The following is a 19,925-nucleotide window of genomic DNA, read 5'->3' on the forward strand; positions in this document are numbered from 1 at the left end:
ATGAATTGACTTTAGTTATAGCCAAAATGTTATGTATTTATTGATCTGCATATACCGAACAACTAAATTATAATCAGGAAATTAACGTTGTATAACGAATAACTCAATGAATCATTTTTGATATTGTAATAGGTAGAACGTTTTTCTTATATATAAAAAAAAAATATTTGACTTTTATTATATGAATCGTATTGGATGTAATTGAGTTGTTTCTTTAGGGCTTTAATAAATCGTAAGTGAATCATACATTGCGTTTATTATTGATCATCACGGATGTGACCTGAGCAAATTATGTACGTCATGATTAAATATTATTTATGCATGGATCAATGTTTTTTTACGCCTATATGCGTGTACATTGGTTTATTTCGTATTTCATATTTCACTAAATTGGTATATAATTTATAATGCGTATAGCCTATAGATAAACGGGCACCAAACTCCTAAACTACAGTCGAATGTAAAACACAATATTTATATATTTTAATGCAATTTGAAAAATATAAAATGGTAAAGGATAACAGTTTGTTTGTAAAGTAATAAATTATGCTCTTTAATATTGTTCGTTACAAAAAAAATTAATTATTACATTATGTATGAACATCAAACAGTAAATATACAATAAATTTAAATTACAAAAAAGACAATAAGTATTTTATTTTCAATATTAGTACTTTTGTAACTTTACAGATTTTGTATATTTTAGTATAATATTTCATTATAAATTTTACCTATTGGCGACTATCGCATTCACTCTCGGGAATTAAAATGTTGACGAGTTTTAGATACGAGTTTAATCTAACTCTGGAGCTATTCGAAACTCCTGTAAGATAGAATATTAAAAATAAAAACGAAATTGCCATTTAAAGTTATGATGTAGTTTTTAGAAATAAAACTTTTTAGGGATTTTTAATAATTTAAATTTTCAAATGCATTATGCATGTTAATTCAAATTATGATAAACTGCATTTCCTTAATTTAATATTTAAAGTACGGATAGTTCGTATTTAAATATTTAACTAGGTAAATCCTAAGAGTTTGACACACATTTTATTAAAACGACGATAAATAATAAATATATATTATAGTATTATGGCATTTTATTTCCAAATATGGACTTTAAATAAACAACAATATTGTGAACACACTAAAAAAAAATTAATCTGAAATTATGTGACTGAGTACATTAAAAATATTTAAACAAAGAGATTTTAAATTAAATACGGTGTTATTATCATTTTTTTAATTGCTTATTTGAGTTAAAAGTAAAAATTAATAATTAACTTGCGTAATACTTATAATGTTAAAATCTTAGTATAAATGTAATACTTATACCATTGAACATTAATAACAGCATTATAATACTAATATGCATCAATAGTTCATTACCTCATAAACAACACAATAACTTCATAGCGCATTACTTATTATCAAGCAGCTTATTCAGTAATGTTCCACAAGTAATACCTATACCTGTGATGTTGTCATATATTTTATAGTATCTATCATATTATTTTTTCACATTTTACCAACACATTTTGTAAACAAAATACTTCAAAGGTCCACAGAAAGTAAATATTAAAAGCTCAATGTTTTAGAAATCGAAAAAATTATATGATAAAATGAATAAAACTGAATTCAATTTTCTTAATAAATGAAATATAAACTGATTATTTAATAAATACCTATATTATATTGGTTTTTCTTTATATGGAAAAAAAACAGATATATTTATTTATGTTAAAAACGTCTGTTAAATAGTTTAAACTAAAGTATTTCAAAACATTATAAAAATTACCTTATAGTTTTATAAATACAACATTATCGACTTTTTTAATTTAAAATGTATAAAATAGGTTATTGCTGGTATACTCTCCATAAAACTAATTGTATATTATTTATATACAATATGTTTAATTGAGTGAACTATTTAGTTTTTATCTAGTTTAATATTCAATCGATGGTTAATGTATAATTTACATTTTTCTTTATACATTTTATGTCCATGTATACTATTGCTCGTAATTAAAGTACCTACATTATGAAAATCATTATATACCTGTATGTAATTACCACAAGGTTTGAGTTTTTGATAAATTATTATTTTGACTGTGCCTATGTTGGTTCGTCAAAGTTTGTATGGCCCCACTAAAATAATAATATCAACGCCATTAATGAACATTTAAAAGTAAGTTTTAGTTCTTAAACTAGCAACCACAAGTAAATGCATTATCTACACATCCAGAGGGTAAACTAAGGAAACTATAAGGACACCAACTATTATATGACTTTTTTTTAAGTGATTCGGAGCAGAGCGATGAATGCGTTGATTTTTTAATAATGATTTTATTTTTTTTCTATATATATATATCATTAACTTTTATAATAGGAAAAGTGCTTTGATTTTTGTCTCTAAGGCTGGTATTTGTAAACAATTTAAATTTATTTGATACGTGTTTTTTATGGTAGGGGTTAAACGAAAAACACACATTTGCCATTCATACAATAATATTAATAAATGTGTTATGTCAATAAATGCATTGGCCAAACTTTTACATTAAATATTATCCAATTAAAGTTCAATTAAACTGGTGTCGAAACATTTAAACATTTTAAACTAACGAATTCATAACTGTATTTACTATTATTTAAATACATTTTTGTTATTTCCAAATTTAAAGTTTTTTGAAATTCTTTTTGTAAATCATATACTATTAAGAATTTATTTTATTTTTTCCTAAACCTAGAATTATTTAGCATTTGCGAAAGTGATTAGAGTAATATTAAAGTATAAAATTGATTACTTCTTAAATTACTATGTATGATGTATGAATCAAATACTATGATTTATAATTACTATTTTGCATAGACTATTAACAAACAAATAAAATAAATACACAACTATTTATTCGACTTCGGGAAACCAGGAAGATCAGAAATAATATGACAAACTATTTAAATTAGTATTATTTTATATTAACGTTCTATTCTATGTTGAAATTTAATAAATTGTTTATAATTAAATTCATTTCCGATAAATAAATTACATTATTTGTTTGAATTTTAAATATCTTTCACGAAATGAAAACTATTTTTAAAATTTGGTACGTTAAAAGTTAACCCAATTAGATTATTTAAATAAGTACATATATTATTTCTGTATTTTGCATTTTTAAAACCTAAAGTATAGTGTACTTATATATTAGATGAATAATTCATAAAATTATATTATCTGTACCAGATATAACTTAATAAAAGTTTAATATGAAATATCGATTTGAATATTATTTTTTTCTTAAATTAGTCAATAAAATAAACTGTTGAATATTTTATATAGATATTTATATCATTGTTTTATGAAATAAATAATAAATACGAATAAAATAATTTAAAATTTTTTTTGTTTCTTCGACTATTATAATTTAGGACTAGAGTAGTAAATATCGATTTCTATAAGTTTTAAGTACGTGATCGTAAATAATATAGATTGCCAACAAACCATATGGGGTATGCATACTACACATACACATTTTATGATTTATATCGCTCTCTATTTCCTTCTGACCCTTCACACGCGTAGAACAAAGAAATATTATAAGAGATATAAAACATTTTTTAAATTTTATTTCAGAAGTAAATAGTATAATAAATGTTATGTCAATAATAAAACGTAAAATAAAATGATAACAATAAAAAAATATATCATAATTCACAAATATATTTTACTAAATATATTTTATCCTAATGTTTTAACACATAAAATACATGTGTACGTTTCACAAATTTATGTTTTCCCTTTTTTTGATGTTTGGCGAGTTGGATACTTAACTATCTGATTCGCATAAGATTTCAACATAGCAAATATGGAAGAGCAAAATATAAATACGTAAATAGCTCAAGGATTGGGATTCGAAAGGAATTTATTCGATAAACACGGATTTTCGTGACATGTCCACACAAATAGAAGTACACCTGATATGGACATATTTTGGATATAATTGTTGATACCAAATTATATTCTATAAGTTCAAAAATATTACTGTTATTACAAAGGGATATACAATGTTTACCGTAATAATAATATTTAAAAAAAAAGTAGTTTATGATCAGTAAAATTAGATATTATTTACGGTTAATAATAATTATCATGCATGATTTAAATTTAATTATTTCTAATATATATATATATTACATTATATTAATAAGTTAGTTAAAATTGCCATTATGTATAATGAATATGTAAATATTTCAATGAGTTATACGACTTATTTTATTTGAAAAATGAGATTTAAATAGGTACCATTGATTTAGTATCAATAGCAGTGGCAGATCTAGGATTTTTTTTAAGGGGGTGACAACATTTTTCGTATTATTATATTATAATAACACATCATATATTTTTAATTTTGTACAAAAATTATGTAGGGTTTGATGTAAGACCTTACAAATACGATATTTAACATTACATTTTGTAAAAATTGTAAAACAAACTGAACTGTTGTTCGAGTGAATTTTGTCAACAATTTAATATTTCTGACAAAATCTACTATTTTAGATGCGTTATGAATACATATTATGATAATATGATTACAAACGATCTGAAATACGAATACTATTCTTAACATTCATACACACATACTTAAATATACACTGCGTCTGTTAACGGAACAATTGGTATTTATTGAACGATTGAAAAGATAATACAAACATCTATTCAAATTACATTATGATTGATATAGTACTATTAACAACATTTTGAAAACTAAATCATTAGCGTGGTTGCAAACGTCAAACGTATTTTGGATACTCTGTCATATGGAAAATCACTAATATCGAGAAGTTACGGGTGCTATTATACGAGTGTTGTATTATATATATATATATATATATATATATATATACATATATATTATACGTATCGCATCGTGTTGTTCAGACTGACAGTTTTTCGTCTCGTATATAGACATATATATTATACATTACAAAGTATAAACTATCATGATATACATATATATATATAAGTATATTGGGGGGGGATATGACGTGCGCAATAAACCTATACAAGCCTCTCGAAACTCAAAAGATTGGAAACCTCAAAGTTTAAATTAATATAATTTTATTATTATTATTATTATTATTATTGTTAATGTCCAGTCTGTCAAAACGGTTTTGACGGATCGTCCGATCGAATACGTCCCATGAAATTTACAGCATGACGTATGCTGTATAAATAGAGAACGATATAAAAACTTTAAAAATAATTTAATAACGAGCACGAAATCCGAATACCATGCTAATCGCAGGTAAAAAAACGCGTACAAAAACGCACGTGTCAACCCAATATTTTAAGTTGATATATTTAGACAAACCGTACATGGCAGTATGGCAGCAATTCCTTTAAATAAACTGAGCAGACCTGTGAAAATGTGTGCAATGCACATTATTATATTTTTAGATGAATAAAACAAAATAATATTCAAAGTTCCTGACAATTAAGTCCGACACGGTTCGCCGTTCGTTTACATTGCTTGGTGCTTAAAAGTTTAATTATATTTTCAGAAATTTCACTATACTATTGTAGTGGTGGTTTTAATTAACATTTTTACAAATAATTTACTGATCTCGGATGGATATAATATATTCGTACAGATCTTGGAGTAAATTAAATTATCAAAAACAAAAAACAACAACAACAATCGTCGCAATCAATTATGAACAGTAAAATATTATAATATGAAATTGTGGTAATGATAATAATATTTCCACGATATTTTGTATAGATATTATAACTGTTGTTCAATAATTTTCCATTGACTTATCGACCAAAAATAAGTATTACTTGACGGGGGACGAAGTGATATTATAACAAATCGAACGGCTTTTGTCATCAAAACAATTTTATAGTTATGTTCAATAATGATGTGCTGTCGAGAAGACTAGTTTAGTAAGCAGATATGTAACATTTAAGTGATACATATAATTTTTCTTTTTAATTTGAATATCATATTATTATTATTATTATTATTATTATTATTATTATTATCTTATAACACAGACCAAACTTAGGGACGCCCTACTGCGAGGCAGCTGCAGCTGTTAAAACGGTGTAACGGTGAGTTTTTCTCTAAACAAGAAAAAAACGTGACCCGATAATACATTGTATTATTATAAAAAGCTCGTGGTTCCGGGATAAAGGCGACGGTGTTAAGATCGCTCCGACGTAATAAAAGCGTAAACAATAAATTATTTGTTGAGAACGAAACGTGTTGGTGGTAAAGCGGTAGCGCCCGGTTGATGATGAAACAAAAAAATAAAAATGTATTTCACTCTTTCTCATCTCCCCCGTTCATGTATATAAACATTTTCACAGGTTAAATAAAATAAATACAGTATAAACAAAATAAGAAGAACTTCGTCTGATTAGATGTAATCCATGGAGTGGTGCTGAAGTGATACTACCCAACTCAAATGCGAAACCTGTCTGCATAATGATTATAAACACCGTAATAAACTAAGAAACAATGAAAACATGAACGGTGTTATTCAGCAAGATTTAATATTATACGGCGACATCGTCAGGTACGAGTCAATAATCATCATGCGCGTGTAATCGGAAAACTACCACTAATCATCTGCTTTGTATAATATACAAACATCATATTACGATCATCGTGAAACACTAATATAAGTCAGTACGAATTTACAATTAGCGCGCCACGTACAAATGGGCCAAACGACGGATTATATTAATTGTTTTTTCCTCCGTTTAATGCGAACAATAAACACTATACACTACTCTTGTTTGTCTAATTAAATATAAAAAGTCATACAAATAATAATATTGAATTATTTGACCTTTTAAAAAGAGTGTATTAAACACCACACGAATAGACGATGACGAAAATACACCGAAAGAGGAAATAATAAATTAACCATTATCATTTTTTTCCATTTAGTTTACTATGAATTTATATTTTTCGTAAGCATCTAATATTAGTAAATAATTTATTGACGATTGTGTTTTTTAAATTTGTCTACCACGAGTTACTGAACTTTAATAATATTATAATGTTGCCGTATGCATTAGCTACATTTGTATTTTAAACAGAATTTTTTAAGTCGAGATAGTCAAACGATAAGAGCGAGTGTTGTTTTTAAAAATGTACTGCGTGTATAATTTTAAATACATAAATTTCAACATCGCAAGTAATTGAACGTAAGACCACCGCGCCGTTAATAGCCATGTACAATCTGTTAAATCTAAATTACTTAGATAAGCCAAAACTAACACCATTAGAAAGAAAAGAATTAGAGGTTCAAAGTTCCCGAGTCAAATCTAGCTTATTGTTTTGTTCAGAGTTGAATTTAGTGGTGATAATTACCACGTGTTGCTTCTGTTAATTATTTTAAAGGCATAGACAATCTCAACTGGCCCGAAAAATTTTTATTTGAGTATTTCAATTAAAAAAAAAAGAAATTCCGACAGTTTTGTAAATGTATTTTTTTTTTTTTTTTATAGTAAAAGTGTTAATTTTATATATGAAGGGAGTTTGAAAGGGTGACCATTTCGTTAAAAAAACTCTAAGTACGAGTCTGGTTAACTTTCAATACTCATTGGTTAAACCACAACAACCCCTGGCGTTCATTGTATAGGATTTTCATCATAATTTTTTTACTGTCCTTTTCAAACCATCAAATTATAAAAAATTTAGGAAAATCCCGTGGTTCATGTATCACACACATCTATGTATCATATTTCGCAATATTTCTTTTTCCTTTTTTATGAATTACCAACACACAGAAATTGTAATGAAATATAAAATATTTTGACGACAAAAATGATTTTTTTTTATATAACACTGTGGTAATCATAATTCACCCTACTGAATAAACAAATGATAACAATTGTTATAACCGTTATATACCGTTAATCTGAGGTCTATTCACTTTATGCACAACTACTGTACCGCGATAGCTCACTGAAAAATATTTATTATTTAAAAATGACACATCGTAAACTGAGAACGTCCTTTTTACAATTTTAATTTCAATAAATATAGACGTAACTTTTGGCTGGTTTTGATGGTTTTCAAAAACAAAAATGGTTACATCAGTAACTATAATATTATTAAATATGTAACAACAATTACGTTATCTTTGATATTCGTTAAAACTCAATACGTTATGTTTTACTTAAATTGGTTTGCGCATAAGGTATAATAATAATGAATATGACTTCTTCACACCTTCCAGTTAATTTTTTAATTATATACCAATAATATCACAACCGTATTATGTTGTGGTTTTAATTGCCTCGGCATTGAATAGTGCTTCATCGTTAGGCGTGAATCAATTTTCTTAATCAAAATCGATGGAGAGAAAACTACGATTTGTCGATTATGTTAAAACAATAATGAACAGTATTATGGCACTATGATTTTAAATGTTGTATTATAATTTGCATATGACTTTAAATTCAAGTTTTAAAACCATTTATCACATAATACGGTCACATAGTATAGATACTGTTGTAATATTATAATAATATATATTTATTTAAAGAACTGAAAGCAATTGATCTACCTATACAATATTAAGCAAGATATACACATTCTGATTGCTGTGAAATTCCATTTAAAACGTTATAATGCATAAAGTAAAAACTATTTTTAATTACTAGAATGTATTTTAAGTGGCTTAATATCACACAAAATTGGAATTGTTATTCAAAAAGCAATCAATTTTTTTTTTAACAAAATATTATTTATGGCGTGATCCCGGGTTAGTTTCGTTTTATGTACCTTTAAAATTATATACCATAAACTTGATTACCTAATAATAATTATTGTATGAAACAAGAATAATATATGTTATGAAAAGTTTAGTATCAAAGTGGAAATAAACAAATTGGTTTTGACTTATTATTAATTATAACAAATAATTGCACACAAATATCCTACTAATTATTAAATATTAATATTTTATCAGTCATATGTATTATCAATAATGATTAAAAGATTCAATTCGTACAACAAAAAACAGTTATATAATTGTATGTAAAATTTTCAAACTAAATTATATATAATTGTTTTTGTAGCTATTTATAGGCAATCAGTATTTTATAAGTACACAATATAATAATTAATATTTTTAATGGTTTCAAACACAAATTCTAAACTTGAGTAATCAATAATAAATAATATATTATTGTATACTTGACAAAACGATTACCAATGAGTTTAGATCTAGAAATATATATATAGATATTGATATTAATATATTTAAGATCATAAATTGTATATTGCACTGTAAAACGGTATTCGTTGTAATTAATATTTACACTATTTACAGCTGTATTAATAATATTAGCTGAATAAATTTAAATATTTCACACGTTATACAAAACCAATTATTTTTTTGGACAGATTATTTGGAGAACAAATTGTTTACTATTAAATTTATTTCGATTCGAGCAACCGATCAGACAAGCGTTGATATCCAACGGTAGAAAATTCATAATTTATTTTACGGTATAGGAACTACGAGGTGTCGATTTTGTAAAATGTGGTAGCTATAGTATCGAGAACGATCTAAAACACTGAATTTATTGAATATTAAATGCGTACCTTTCTTAAATGTTTATCTAGTGGTTAATATTTATTGATTTAGATAGGAACGTTGTAAAAATTTAAATAATCTATCAGTCAGTATACCTATACAGTGTCACGCAAAATATTCATAGAAAAATTGAATTTCATAGCACAATAAATTATTCACTATAATATACACATTTTGGCGAGGGCCACCGTGTATGTTTAATTATAAATTAAAATGGATATTTTGTTATACTCAATCCAAACATATCATAACATGTATTTAGTATTTATTATATAATACTATACTCTCAAGAAATAATCAACAAAATAAATAAAATATAAATTTATGTACGGATATTAAAATATAAGCATAATATAAGCATTACAGTCCTGTTTTCTTTTCTCCTTTTTTTTTCACTTAATAACCAACCGGTAAAATAATGTAAGAATGTAAATAGCGATTAAAAAAAAGTTACACTGACAAAAAAAAAAACAGTATGATACGCAAACATTTCAAGTTTAGGCATACTGCGTATAATGTATAAATATATACTGTATCTATAAGTTTAATATAACAATGGCAAGTATAGTAAAAGCACTCGTGTCCGAGACAAAGGTGCATATTTGAGGAGTTAAATGAGAAATCAGTATTGTATGAATAAAACTTGAATGAATCCATTTCGTGCTGTTGAATAATGAAAATTCCACTATCATGATGATTAGAGAAACGAATAAGACAGAAACAAAGTTCATTGCGGAAAACAGATTCTCGTAAACTAAAATTTATTACGGTTGTTAATAACCATATAAGATTTAAATTTCGATAAAAAGTAAATTGGAATTTATGCTACGTAGTTTAAGCTCGTTACCGACCACGCATCTATACAAAAATTAATTGGCAAACGGTGAGAAAAATTGTGTCGTGTAAAACGGGAAATTACTAAGACAAAAATTTAAATTATTTACAATAGTTATAATAATATTCATATAAGTATATTAAAGCTGGTTATTTTTAATGAAGGCATTTAAAACTTACCGGGAGAGCTCGGTCGTTAATGTCTGAGAACGAATCCACTAGATGAACGTGCTCCTCGGCAACCACCTTGTCCATTTGCAAAGTGTAATACCCTAAAGTTTTGTCGCACTGATGTCGTTGATGACTGAGTAGTTGCACGATGAGTACATCGTCGTTTTCTAAGCGTTTCGATAATGGCCATTCAAAGTTCTGAAAAAAAAAACATGTATGACATTTATTTATTATTGAAATAGATGCATAATAAACATATGCAATATTGTATTGATAAGCTTAAGTGATTTTGATAAATGTTTGAAATTTACTAAACCATTCAACAGTTGTTATTTTTTACGACTAGTGGTTAAAAAAATCATTTATTTATTAATTTATTTATCTTTTTTAAATTATATTAAATTTATATAATTTTAAGTGAAATAAATTAATTTATTATGTACAATAATAATTATAATATATATTTATGAGACGAGAAATAATATATTACCACTTAAAAATATCATCTATATTTCTTCGCCGTTATTACACAACAATATTGATAAAATAAAAATTTACAATCAATAATTAATAATATTCTATTTTTAATTGTGTGGTACAAAAATGTATATTTGTTGTTTGATTGCTTATTTTATTTGGCTTATGGTTTATGAAAAATTAATTATGAAGTATAATAAACTTTAGAAATTGTATAATCGACCAGAACGTTTGTTTCACAATTTTAGTTTAAAAATGTAAACTTTACAAATAGTATAATAATTACACCCACCTAATTAAAATAATTATGTGTATAGAAAATAATTTATCATATTATTTAAATAGGACATTATTAACATTAAATTATTTAAATATATTTTTTTAAATTAGTTTTATTTTACCATATTATATTATTATTTCCTTTTTTTTTTTTGTATAATTAGCATTTGGTTTTAGTAGGTACACAAATTATAATAATATAGCATGTTTGTTTGAAAATAATAATATTGTCACAAAAGCATTTTCATATTTTAATATTTTGTTTGTTTGTACAAAACAAGTATATACAATACAAATTATATTAAATATTTAAATATATGTCTAGTGAAACACAACACATTTTTTAAACAAATAATGCCTATCTATAAGATTAAATTAATTTTTAAACATTATACAAAAACTAACACATATACGTATAAGTACTCAAATAATTTATTTAAATATTTTAATAATAATAATCACAATCTAAAATAATCTTACTACCCATGCGATTTCTAAATCAAATTTTATACATTTTAGTACAATAATTATCTAGCCTCGTTGCTATTATTTGTCAAACAAACACAATTACATATATTTCAATTCAGATATGTATACATTTTTATAAAGGTTAAATTAATGAAATAAAAAGTTTAATGACCAACAACTTACCATTTATAATGTAACGAGCCGTGATAACTTATAATGAACATCGATATACTATCATGCCAACATGTAGCAAAAATTCATTAAAACATAAAAGAGACTGTAGGCCTCTAAAACAAAATATCTACCTAATAATTTTTGGTAATCATTATTGTTATGGAAAATTGAAAATATGACTATATAGTTAATAGTTATCCTCGTGTATCATATATATTTTAGTAATATTGCACATATATTTATTTAAAAAATAAATATTATATTTTTTTTTCAATGTACGTCGATATTGAATTTGATACTTAATTTTTATTTTTTTGCAAAACTTATTACCTCAAGAACGTAAAATATTACCCCAAGGACATTTAAAAACGATTTTCTCAATTGCTAATTCGATATGAAGACAATTTCAAAACTATAAAGTTATAAACTATTTGTAATATACGTTCTATTAAAAAAAGAATATTTTTTAGTTTTTAAACTTTTATATTTACACTTTAAAAAATCAGTCACTTAGTAGTCATTAGAGTGACACTTATGATGAAAATTATTAAGTAAATTAATATTATTTGAATCAACTGTAGTCAAGCTCACATATAATTGTTTGCATTTTCTATAACTAATGCTATAGAAAATATCAGAGAACTAAACAGAACAGAACTATAAACGGTGAAAATTAAAATTGAAAACAGAGATTAGAAGTGAGAAATAATAATATATATTTAATAATCATTTATATTATGTCATCATCTATGAAACATATTGTAAATTATTTTATATCTTGTAATATGAATTATATTCTACTTATAAAAGTAGTTTAGTTCCTTATTTTAAATATATTTAAAAAAATATAATAATATATTTTTTATGTTTTAATGTATAATTTTATATCGACCAGAGTAAAATTAACGGATGGCAACTCTATAAAAATGGAAACTTTTCATAGTATCGTTCAGATATGTGTCATTGAGTTTTTCGATGATATTATTACGGAGGGCGTATTGGCAAATTCCCAGATTAGTAAACTGTAAGTACGAATTGGGATTATAAAGGTTTTATAATTTGACACGTTTGAATTCAAGTCAATGTGCGATTTATTCGTTAATAACAGTGAACGGTGCTTCGCATCTTGAAGTGAGAATTATTCTTTTAACTTAATACATTCAGAGGTGATATTTAATGTTTATCATTAAATAATCCCTTTTCGTTTACGGGCATGCAATTACGCTACATTATTTTAAAAAGCTGTAAAATGTTTACTTATTGACTGAATGTTAAATGAGGTTAAATATTTTGCTTAATTTCGTTATATTATATGTATAATCTCAATATTTATTTAGAAGATTAAAATAAGACTTGACGACTTTGAAAAAAATGTTCCGGTGCTGAAGCTAGTATGATGAGTTGTATATTATCTTAACAATTTTTATTATAAAATATAACACTGTTGTTAATAATCATTAGCACATTTCACGTGATGTAAAAAATTATTATTTACACTTTTAAGGTACAATTTATATAAAAATAACAAAATGTATTATTTATAACGAATATAGTTTAGTACCTATATAGTCCTAAAATACGTTGAAATTGATAACAGGTACTTTAAAGTAACATTATTTTATACCGTTTAGCATTGAAACCTATAAATATTCGCCATATGGCTTTTGACAGAGATAATTTAAGTTGTTTGCAAATTTACTATGATGCACGTTAGTAAGACGGAGACAGCACATACGGGTATAACGTCCTTTTAACAGCAAACACGAGTTATCTCAAAAATATGTACGCCATAAAACATTGGGCCAATATACACTAACATCAAATACCTATAAAACATTATAAAATCTTTAGGTTTCTAACTTCTATTCGAATCAATCGGGAGATTGCTAGTTATAATATAATATAATATGCGATTTGTTTGATTTTTTTGGTGAAAAATTAACACAACATACCTCAATATTCATTCTCACCACTAACAGATAATCAAATTACTTATATAACAATATAAGTATATAGTAAAATATAATCTGACCGACCGTTTTTGCACAGATTCATTTTTCGCAATATGACCATTGAATTCAAATTTAACACATTCATTACGGTGACCTACTCAATGAGGCAGACGTACACTCGACATGTTATGCCGTACAACAGAGTCCGAACCGATTGCGTCCGCCCGTTTTGGTACGATTATCGATAGGTTTCGATAGTATTCCATACTCACTACTACAACAGTAGTTATTGCAAAAGAGTAGCCGTGATCGAGTTACCCTTTCGTATTACGTGATCCATTGTCCGTTCTATTATTCTTCTGTTTCGGTGGATTTTCTTAAACGTAAAACTCATGTCGCCGATCGATAGTGATGCGCGTCTTACGGCCGCTTCGCGTATAACTACATTATGTGTCGCAGCAGTTTTTTAACATAATATTATATCCTATTCCACTACACACTGGTACGGTGGTTTACATAACACGCGACCGTGTTGCGAGGACATTTTTAGTGTATCTCTCTCTTGACATTAAAAAGGGTGTGGATGCTGTACGGTACGTACAATACGAACGGTCGTAATTATTCGTATCGGCAATAAGAGTCGTCGGGCGAGGTGTTTTCAGCGCACCGATCGTCGTTTGGTCATATTTTTTTTTTATTACTTTGTAAGCACGCGGGTGCAATATTGCAATATTGTCGTGCACGGACGCTTTATTATAATTTATTATCCAGTTATTATTTGTCAATAATTGTCAACGGTCAACGTCGATTGATGCTTATTGCGGATTAAACCAATCGGTGAACCCGTATTTTTGCCGATACGGCATTTTTTTTATTTTTACATTACATAATAGTTTCACGTTATATAGCAGGTAGAGAGGAGGCTACATTATCCTCTCATGATATAACACAGTTGTGTTACAATATTAATATAATAATTAAATTTCTATCGTCATATGATATGTAATATTAATAATATAAACAATCAACTTATTTAACTATTCGTTCCATAATGCATGTCTGTTTTTAATATGCATACATTGTATATGTTGTCATAAGTATCTAATTTTTTGGCTTAAAAGTTATAACGGTTAAAAACAGTAAAAAATATAATTTTTTCAAAAATGTTGATTGTAATTAATTTTAAAGTATGTAAAAAAAATTGTTTTAAAATCGTTGTTAATGTTTTTAAATTGTCCAGATAATGAGCGTTTACTGTTAAAATAATCATCCTGTATTGGTTTAATGTTAAAAATACTCATTCTTACAATTTTTGGTTAATGTTTAAATTTTTAATTCACTACAAAAATCGTTTAAAAATTATTTACAAAATGTAAATAGTATCTATTATACACATATTCAAGAAATTGGGTTTTAATCAAAACAAAACTTCATTTTTATTTTATTTTATGAAAAAATAGCTACTAAATATATAATTTAAACGGTTTGAAGAATCCTTCTTATTATTAAATTGTACAGTTCAGTAAGCATTAACATAATATGTTATAAGAACATGAAGTTTATAATATTTTATGAAATTACATTAGATTTATTTGATATTTCTCAGAGAATATAATACAAAATATAATATGTATACTAGTATTGTTAAATAAAATGTGAAAAATAATTACCTATACAAAAACAATTTGTAGCGTTCACTGCGTAGTTACACTTTGTAACATTTTATACATATGTCCATCTTAATAAATGTAAAACATCGAGAAGGTAATAAAATTTTTTTAAAAGTACAAAAATAACACAATAAGTGTATAGAATCAAAATAAAATGACAACGACACATTTTTCAACTTATAAAGTTTAATCATCATAATAAAAAGTTTTAAAAAGTCTTGAAGAAAATTTAAATCTTTAGTTTTTTAAAGTTCCTCGAAGTCTGAATAATAATAATAATGGCATATTGGAATAATATTCAATTTAATAACTGTATAGAGTTTGGATACATTATAATACCTATATAATGGTCAAAAAAAATCAATTAATGTATTTTTTACGTGTTTGCTGATTTTAATTTCCATTGATACATAATTAAAAAAATAAAATTTAAAATTACAATTAATTTCGCAATTTTATTTCTAAGTATACAAGTACAATTTGTTTTACATATTTTTAAGTAGGATTAATATGTAACTAATTTACCTAAACATTTTAAAGAGAGTAAATAACGACTTTTAAATTAATCATAATATAGGCCATAGTCATTTTTAACGTTTATATTTATGTATAATATTTTATTTATTTTTTTATTTATATTTATTGCGTTAAAACAGAATTATTAACCATACAATTACTTCAATCATTTAAAATATATCTATTATATCTATACTTATATGTACGTGTAATATATTATAAAATATCATCAAAATCCAATCTGCTATCAAATACCATCTTCAAAATTGAAAATTAATTCATCTTAACAATTTTAAATTGTGATAAAAACAACATAAATAATAAAAACATATCCTTCTACGTAAATCTTCATTCCTTCGTTTGGAATTTAACACGGGAATTTTGCATCACGAAAAATTAAAATTAACTAAACATATTATTATACTTGCTAGGTATAAATTATATTTCATAAAGTTTTACTTATTTATAAAGTCAACAAAATATTAAAAATATGTAATTTAATGGTGAAAAATAATATAAATAAAATAACCGTTACTAACCGTAAATAATTTCATTATGAGAATGTGTGAAATTTGTGAAAAAATTTATTTTCCAATTTTTTGAAAACAGAACAATTTTAAAATAATAACTCATTAAAATACAGTTTATGTTTTATTTCCAATCTATAGATAGATTGATTTTCTATACTTATGCAAAAATAAGGTTTAAAAAAATCAATTGTAATAAACCATCTTTCGACTCAGAATCTTAAATAAAGGGAATATTTGAAACAAACTAGAATAAAGGTCTAAACTTTACACATGGGAGGTGGTATTTTGCGCATCAAGAGAATATTCTTACTAGATCACTTATAATAGTGACCTAGCTCCAGGGTCATATTTCTGTAGCTTAAAATAATTTACAATGCAGTATTACGATACTGAATAAAATCGTTTTTTACAACTTCTCTCGAATAAAAGTGATTATTTTATACTTCTACACAACCAAAAACCAATTCCCAATTTAATAGATACACTATAAATTTAAAATATTTAGAGATATCAATAAAACAATCTAATTAACTTATAAAACGTCTTACCATAAAAAGTTTAGTGCTTCTTAGTTTAGTACGGATTTTAAAAAGATTAAAGTCTGAAATTTAGTTCAATCAAAAATAAAGACTTGCTCTAATTCTTTTCTTAGTTGTTTTAACTTTTTACGATGGTAACTCTATTTCACTTTTAATATTAAAAATATTGTTCAGACTGTTTTATAAAGTAAAAATTCACAATGTACCTTTATCGATACGTCTTACACTCATACGTACATTATAGTCAAATAAAACATGATTTTATGCCCACCGTCAAAAGTGGTTTGATTCAAGTGAAACAAACTATAAATATTTTAACAAAAAAAATGTATGTTTAGATTTGAATGCTTGAATGTATTTTTATTTTTGTACGTAAGTATATTAACAATTGGTATACTATAGCCATATACTTGGTAATTTTATTAAAAAAGCGTTATACATTTGAAGCTGATAAAAACAAGAAATGACGTAAACCATATTTTTTTTCTTAATGTCTCAATTACTAAATGACATTGTATTTTGTCTGATGGCAAAAATATTCCATGTAGTTTTTATATTGTATTTGGACCTAATTTTGAAAGGGAAATAAAACAATGGAATTTTACACAACGTGTTGTTCACGTGAAGTTTTATTATGTATATCCACATAAATCCTACTTCAAACACTTTTTTGAATATAGCCGAAATTTATAGTTTTTAAATAAAATATAAATGATAATTTATATCAATGTGTGTCATGTTTTTGAATTATAAAAATGACAAACTGTAAAATTGTGTTATTAAAAGATAAATTAAATATTTAAAAAAAAAATTTTTGATAACACATGTTTCTTATTGTATTATTAAAGTATTACGTATATCTAAATTCATTAAAATAACATTTTTTTTAAATTAATTTTATATGGGTTTCAATAGTTATAACTGTTTTATTTGTTGGGATAACTCCCAATATTTCATTTAATATAATACGTAACCGATATTTAAAAATACATTTCTTTTTTGTCGTTTTAATAGAAGTATCTATCGAGGTAAAAAAAAAATGTATTTATATACATCATATATTCTGAATAATTACATTAAAACATATATATTATACTATAGATTCAGGATTTAGGATTTTTTTTTTATTCGTCATTAACTATTTTTTGTTAATCTTATTGTTTTTAAAGTCTAGAAAAATTATTCTTATTCGTACGATTTCTTTTAAGGTAAAAATAATATTATATTATTCGTATACCGTTTTTATTTACCATTGTTGATCATTATATAATTCAGCTAATTTTTGGATATATTTTTAATATATCCCATATCATGTAATTTAGTCAACTCGTTTTATTTTGTTTGTAATTATTTCAACACTTCTTACTATTAATATTATATTTACAATAATATGTCTACTTATTTAACATAATATGCACATGTTTAACTATATTTATTATTTAATTAAAAATTGAAGATCCTCAGTCAATTTTTGTTATTTTTATAGTTGTTTTTTATAATGTATAAATCATTATTTTTAAATTATATAAACAATTTATTATTCTCAACAAATTCTGTAAACATTTAATATATTTTTACTACATTTTTACTCCTTTTTATATGAACTAATTTTAAAAACTACTCATTAACATTTATAAGTATTTCTTTAATAAAGCTGTTACTGACATTTTTTTTCTTTTATTAATATTTTAATTTAATAAATTATTATTACTTTAAAAATGTCCAACTTAAATTAATAACAATAAAATAAATAAAACTTCAGTGGAGATGATTAAACGATAATATGTCCTTTCATTGTACCAGTTCACTTTTATATAAGCTCATCTTCTTTCTTTCTTGACATAACAACTCACAAACAGTTTTGGCTATCACCACAATGTTTCACCTTCGACCCCTATATCTTATTCCATTTTTATAAAATATTCAATAAACCCGACACTCTTCCATTTTTTTCTAATACAGATCTATTTATCTTTTTCTTGTTTTGCTCCGTATTTATTCTTTTAAATATATTTTTTTAATTAAGAAAATTGATTAATGAATAAATTTTTTTTTCAATGTAGTCCGACACTCATTTTATCTCTTTAGTTGGAAAAACTATCGAGTTTTAAATCTTAAGCCGGAAACGATATTTTAAATTTTATATTTTTTAGAAGAAAACTTTAAAATAAATTTTATAATTTTAAGAAGAAAACTTTAAAACAAATTGATTTAAAAATATTAAATACTGAATAAATTATTATTTAAAAAATAAGCATTTTCATTTTAAAGTTAAAATAATTCTATCCACTGTTATTGTTACATTTAACTGCTTTTTTTTTTTTAATGTTTTCAGGAAATAATTTTGTAATTCTTATTTAAACATGACTACAGAAAAATATACGGTTTACTTCCGGCTTATATTACTATGCTACGAATCATGTTTAAAACATAGTTTCCATTTTTATAATAAAAAAAAAATTTTGTTTACGAATAAAAGAAAATGTAAAGCCAATACTTTCCTCATTATTTTACTGTGCTCAAACCTTACTAATGTGACAAAAAGAGTAATGGGTTTTCATGACGAAAACATTTTATTCGTTTTAGTTTTTTAAACAGTAGATTATATAAAGTGCACGATATTATAGAAGCTTTATTTTGTACCTTTAAAGTATGGATTATAACAAATGACTAAAATGTTAAATGGAACATTATATT

At 24.7% G+C, this 19,925-nt stretch overlaps 1 protein-coding gene across 3 annotated transcripts in view; it reads right to left on the bottom strand.

Annotated features, from left to right (window-relative positions):
* Window positions 1-19,925, bottom strand: part of LOC113555600 (otoferlin-like) — a 125,466-nt gene that overhangs the window by 45,817 nt on the left and 59,724 nt on the right. For all 3 annotated transcript variants that reach the window (XM_026960053.1, XM_026960052.1, XM_026960051.1), the window contains exon 3: window positions 10,633-10,821. In XM_026960053.1, the coding sequence (XP_026815854.1) occupies window positions 10,633-10,821 (189 nt within the window). The remainder of the gene's footprint in view (window positions 1-10,632; window positions 10,822-19,925) is intronic.

Source organism: Rhopalosiphum maidis, chromosome 4 (genome assembly GCF_003676215.2).
Source record: "Rhopalosiphum maidis isolate BTI-1 chromosome 4, ASM367621v3, whole genome shotgun sequence".
NCBI classification, from domain to species: domain Eukaryota; kingdom Metazoa; phylum Arthropoda; class Insecta; order Hemiptera; family Aphididae; genus Rhopalosiphum; species Rhopalosiphum maidis.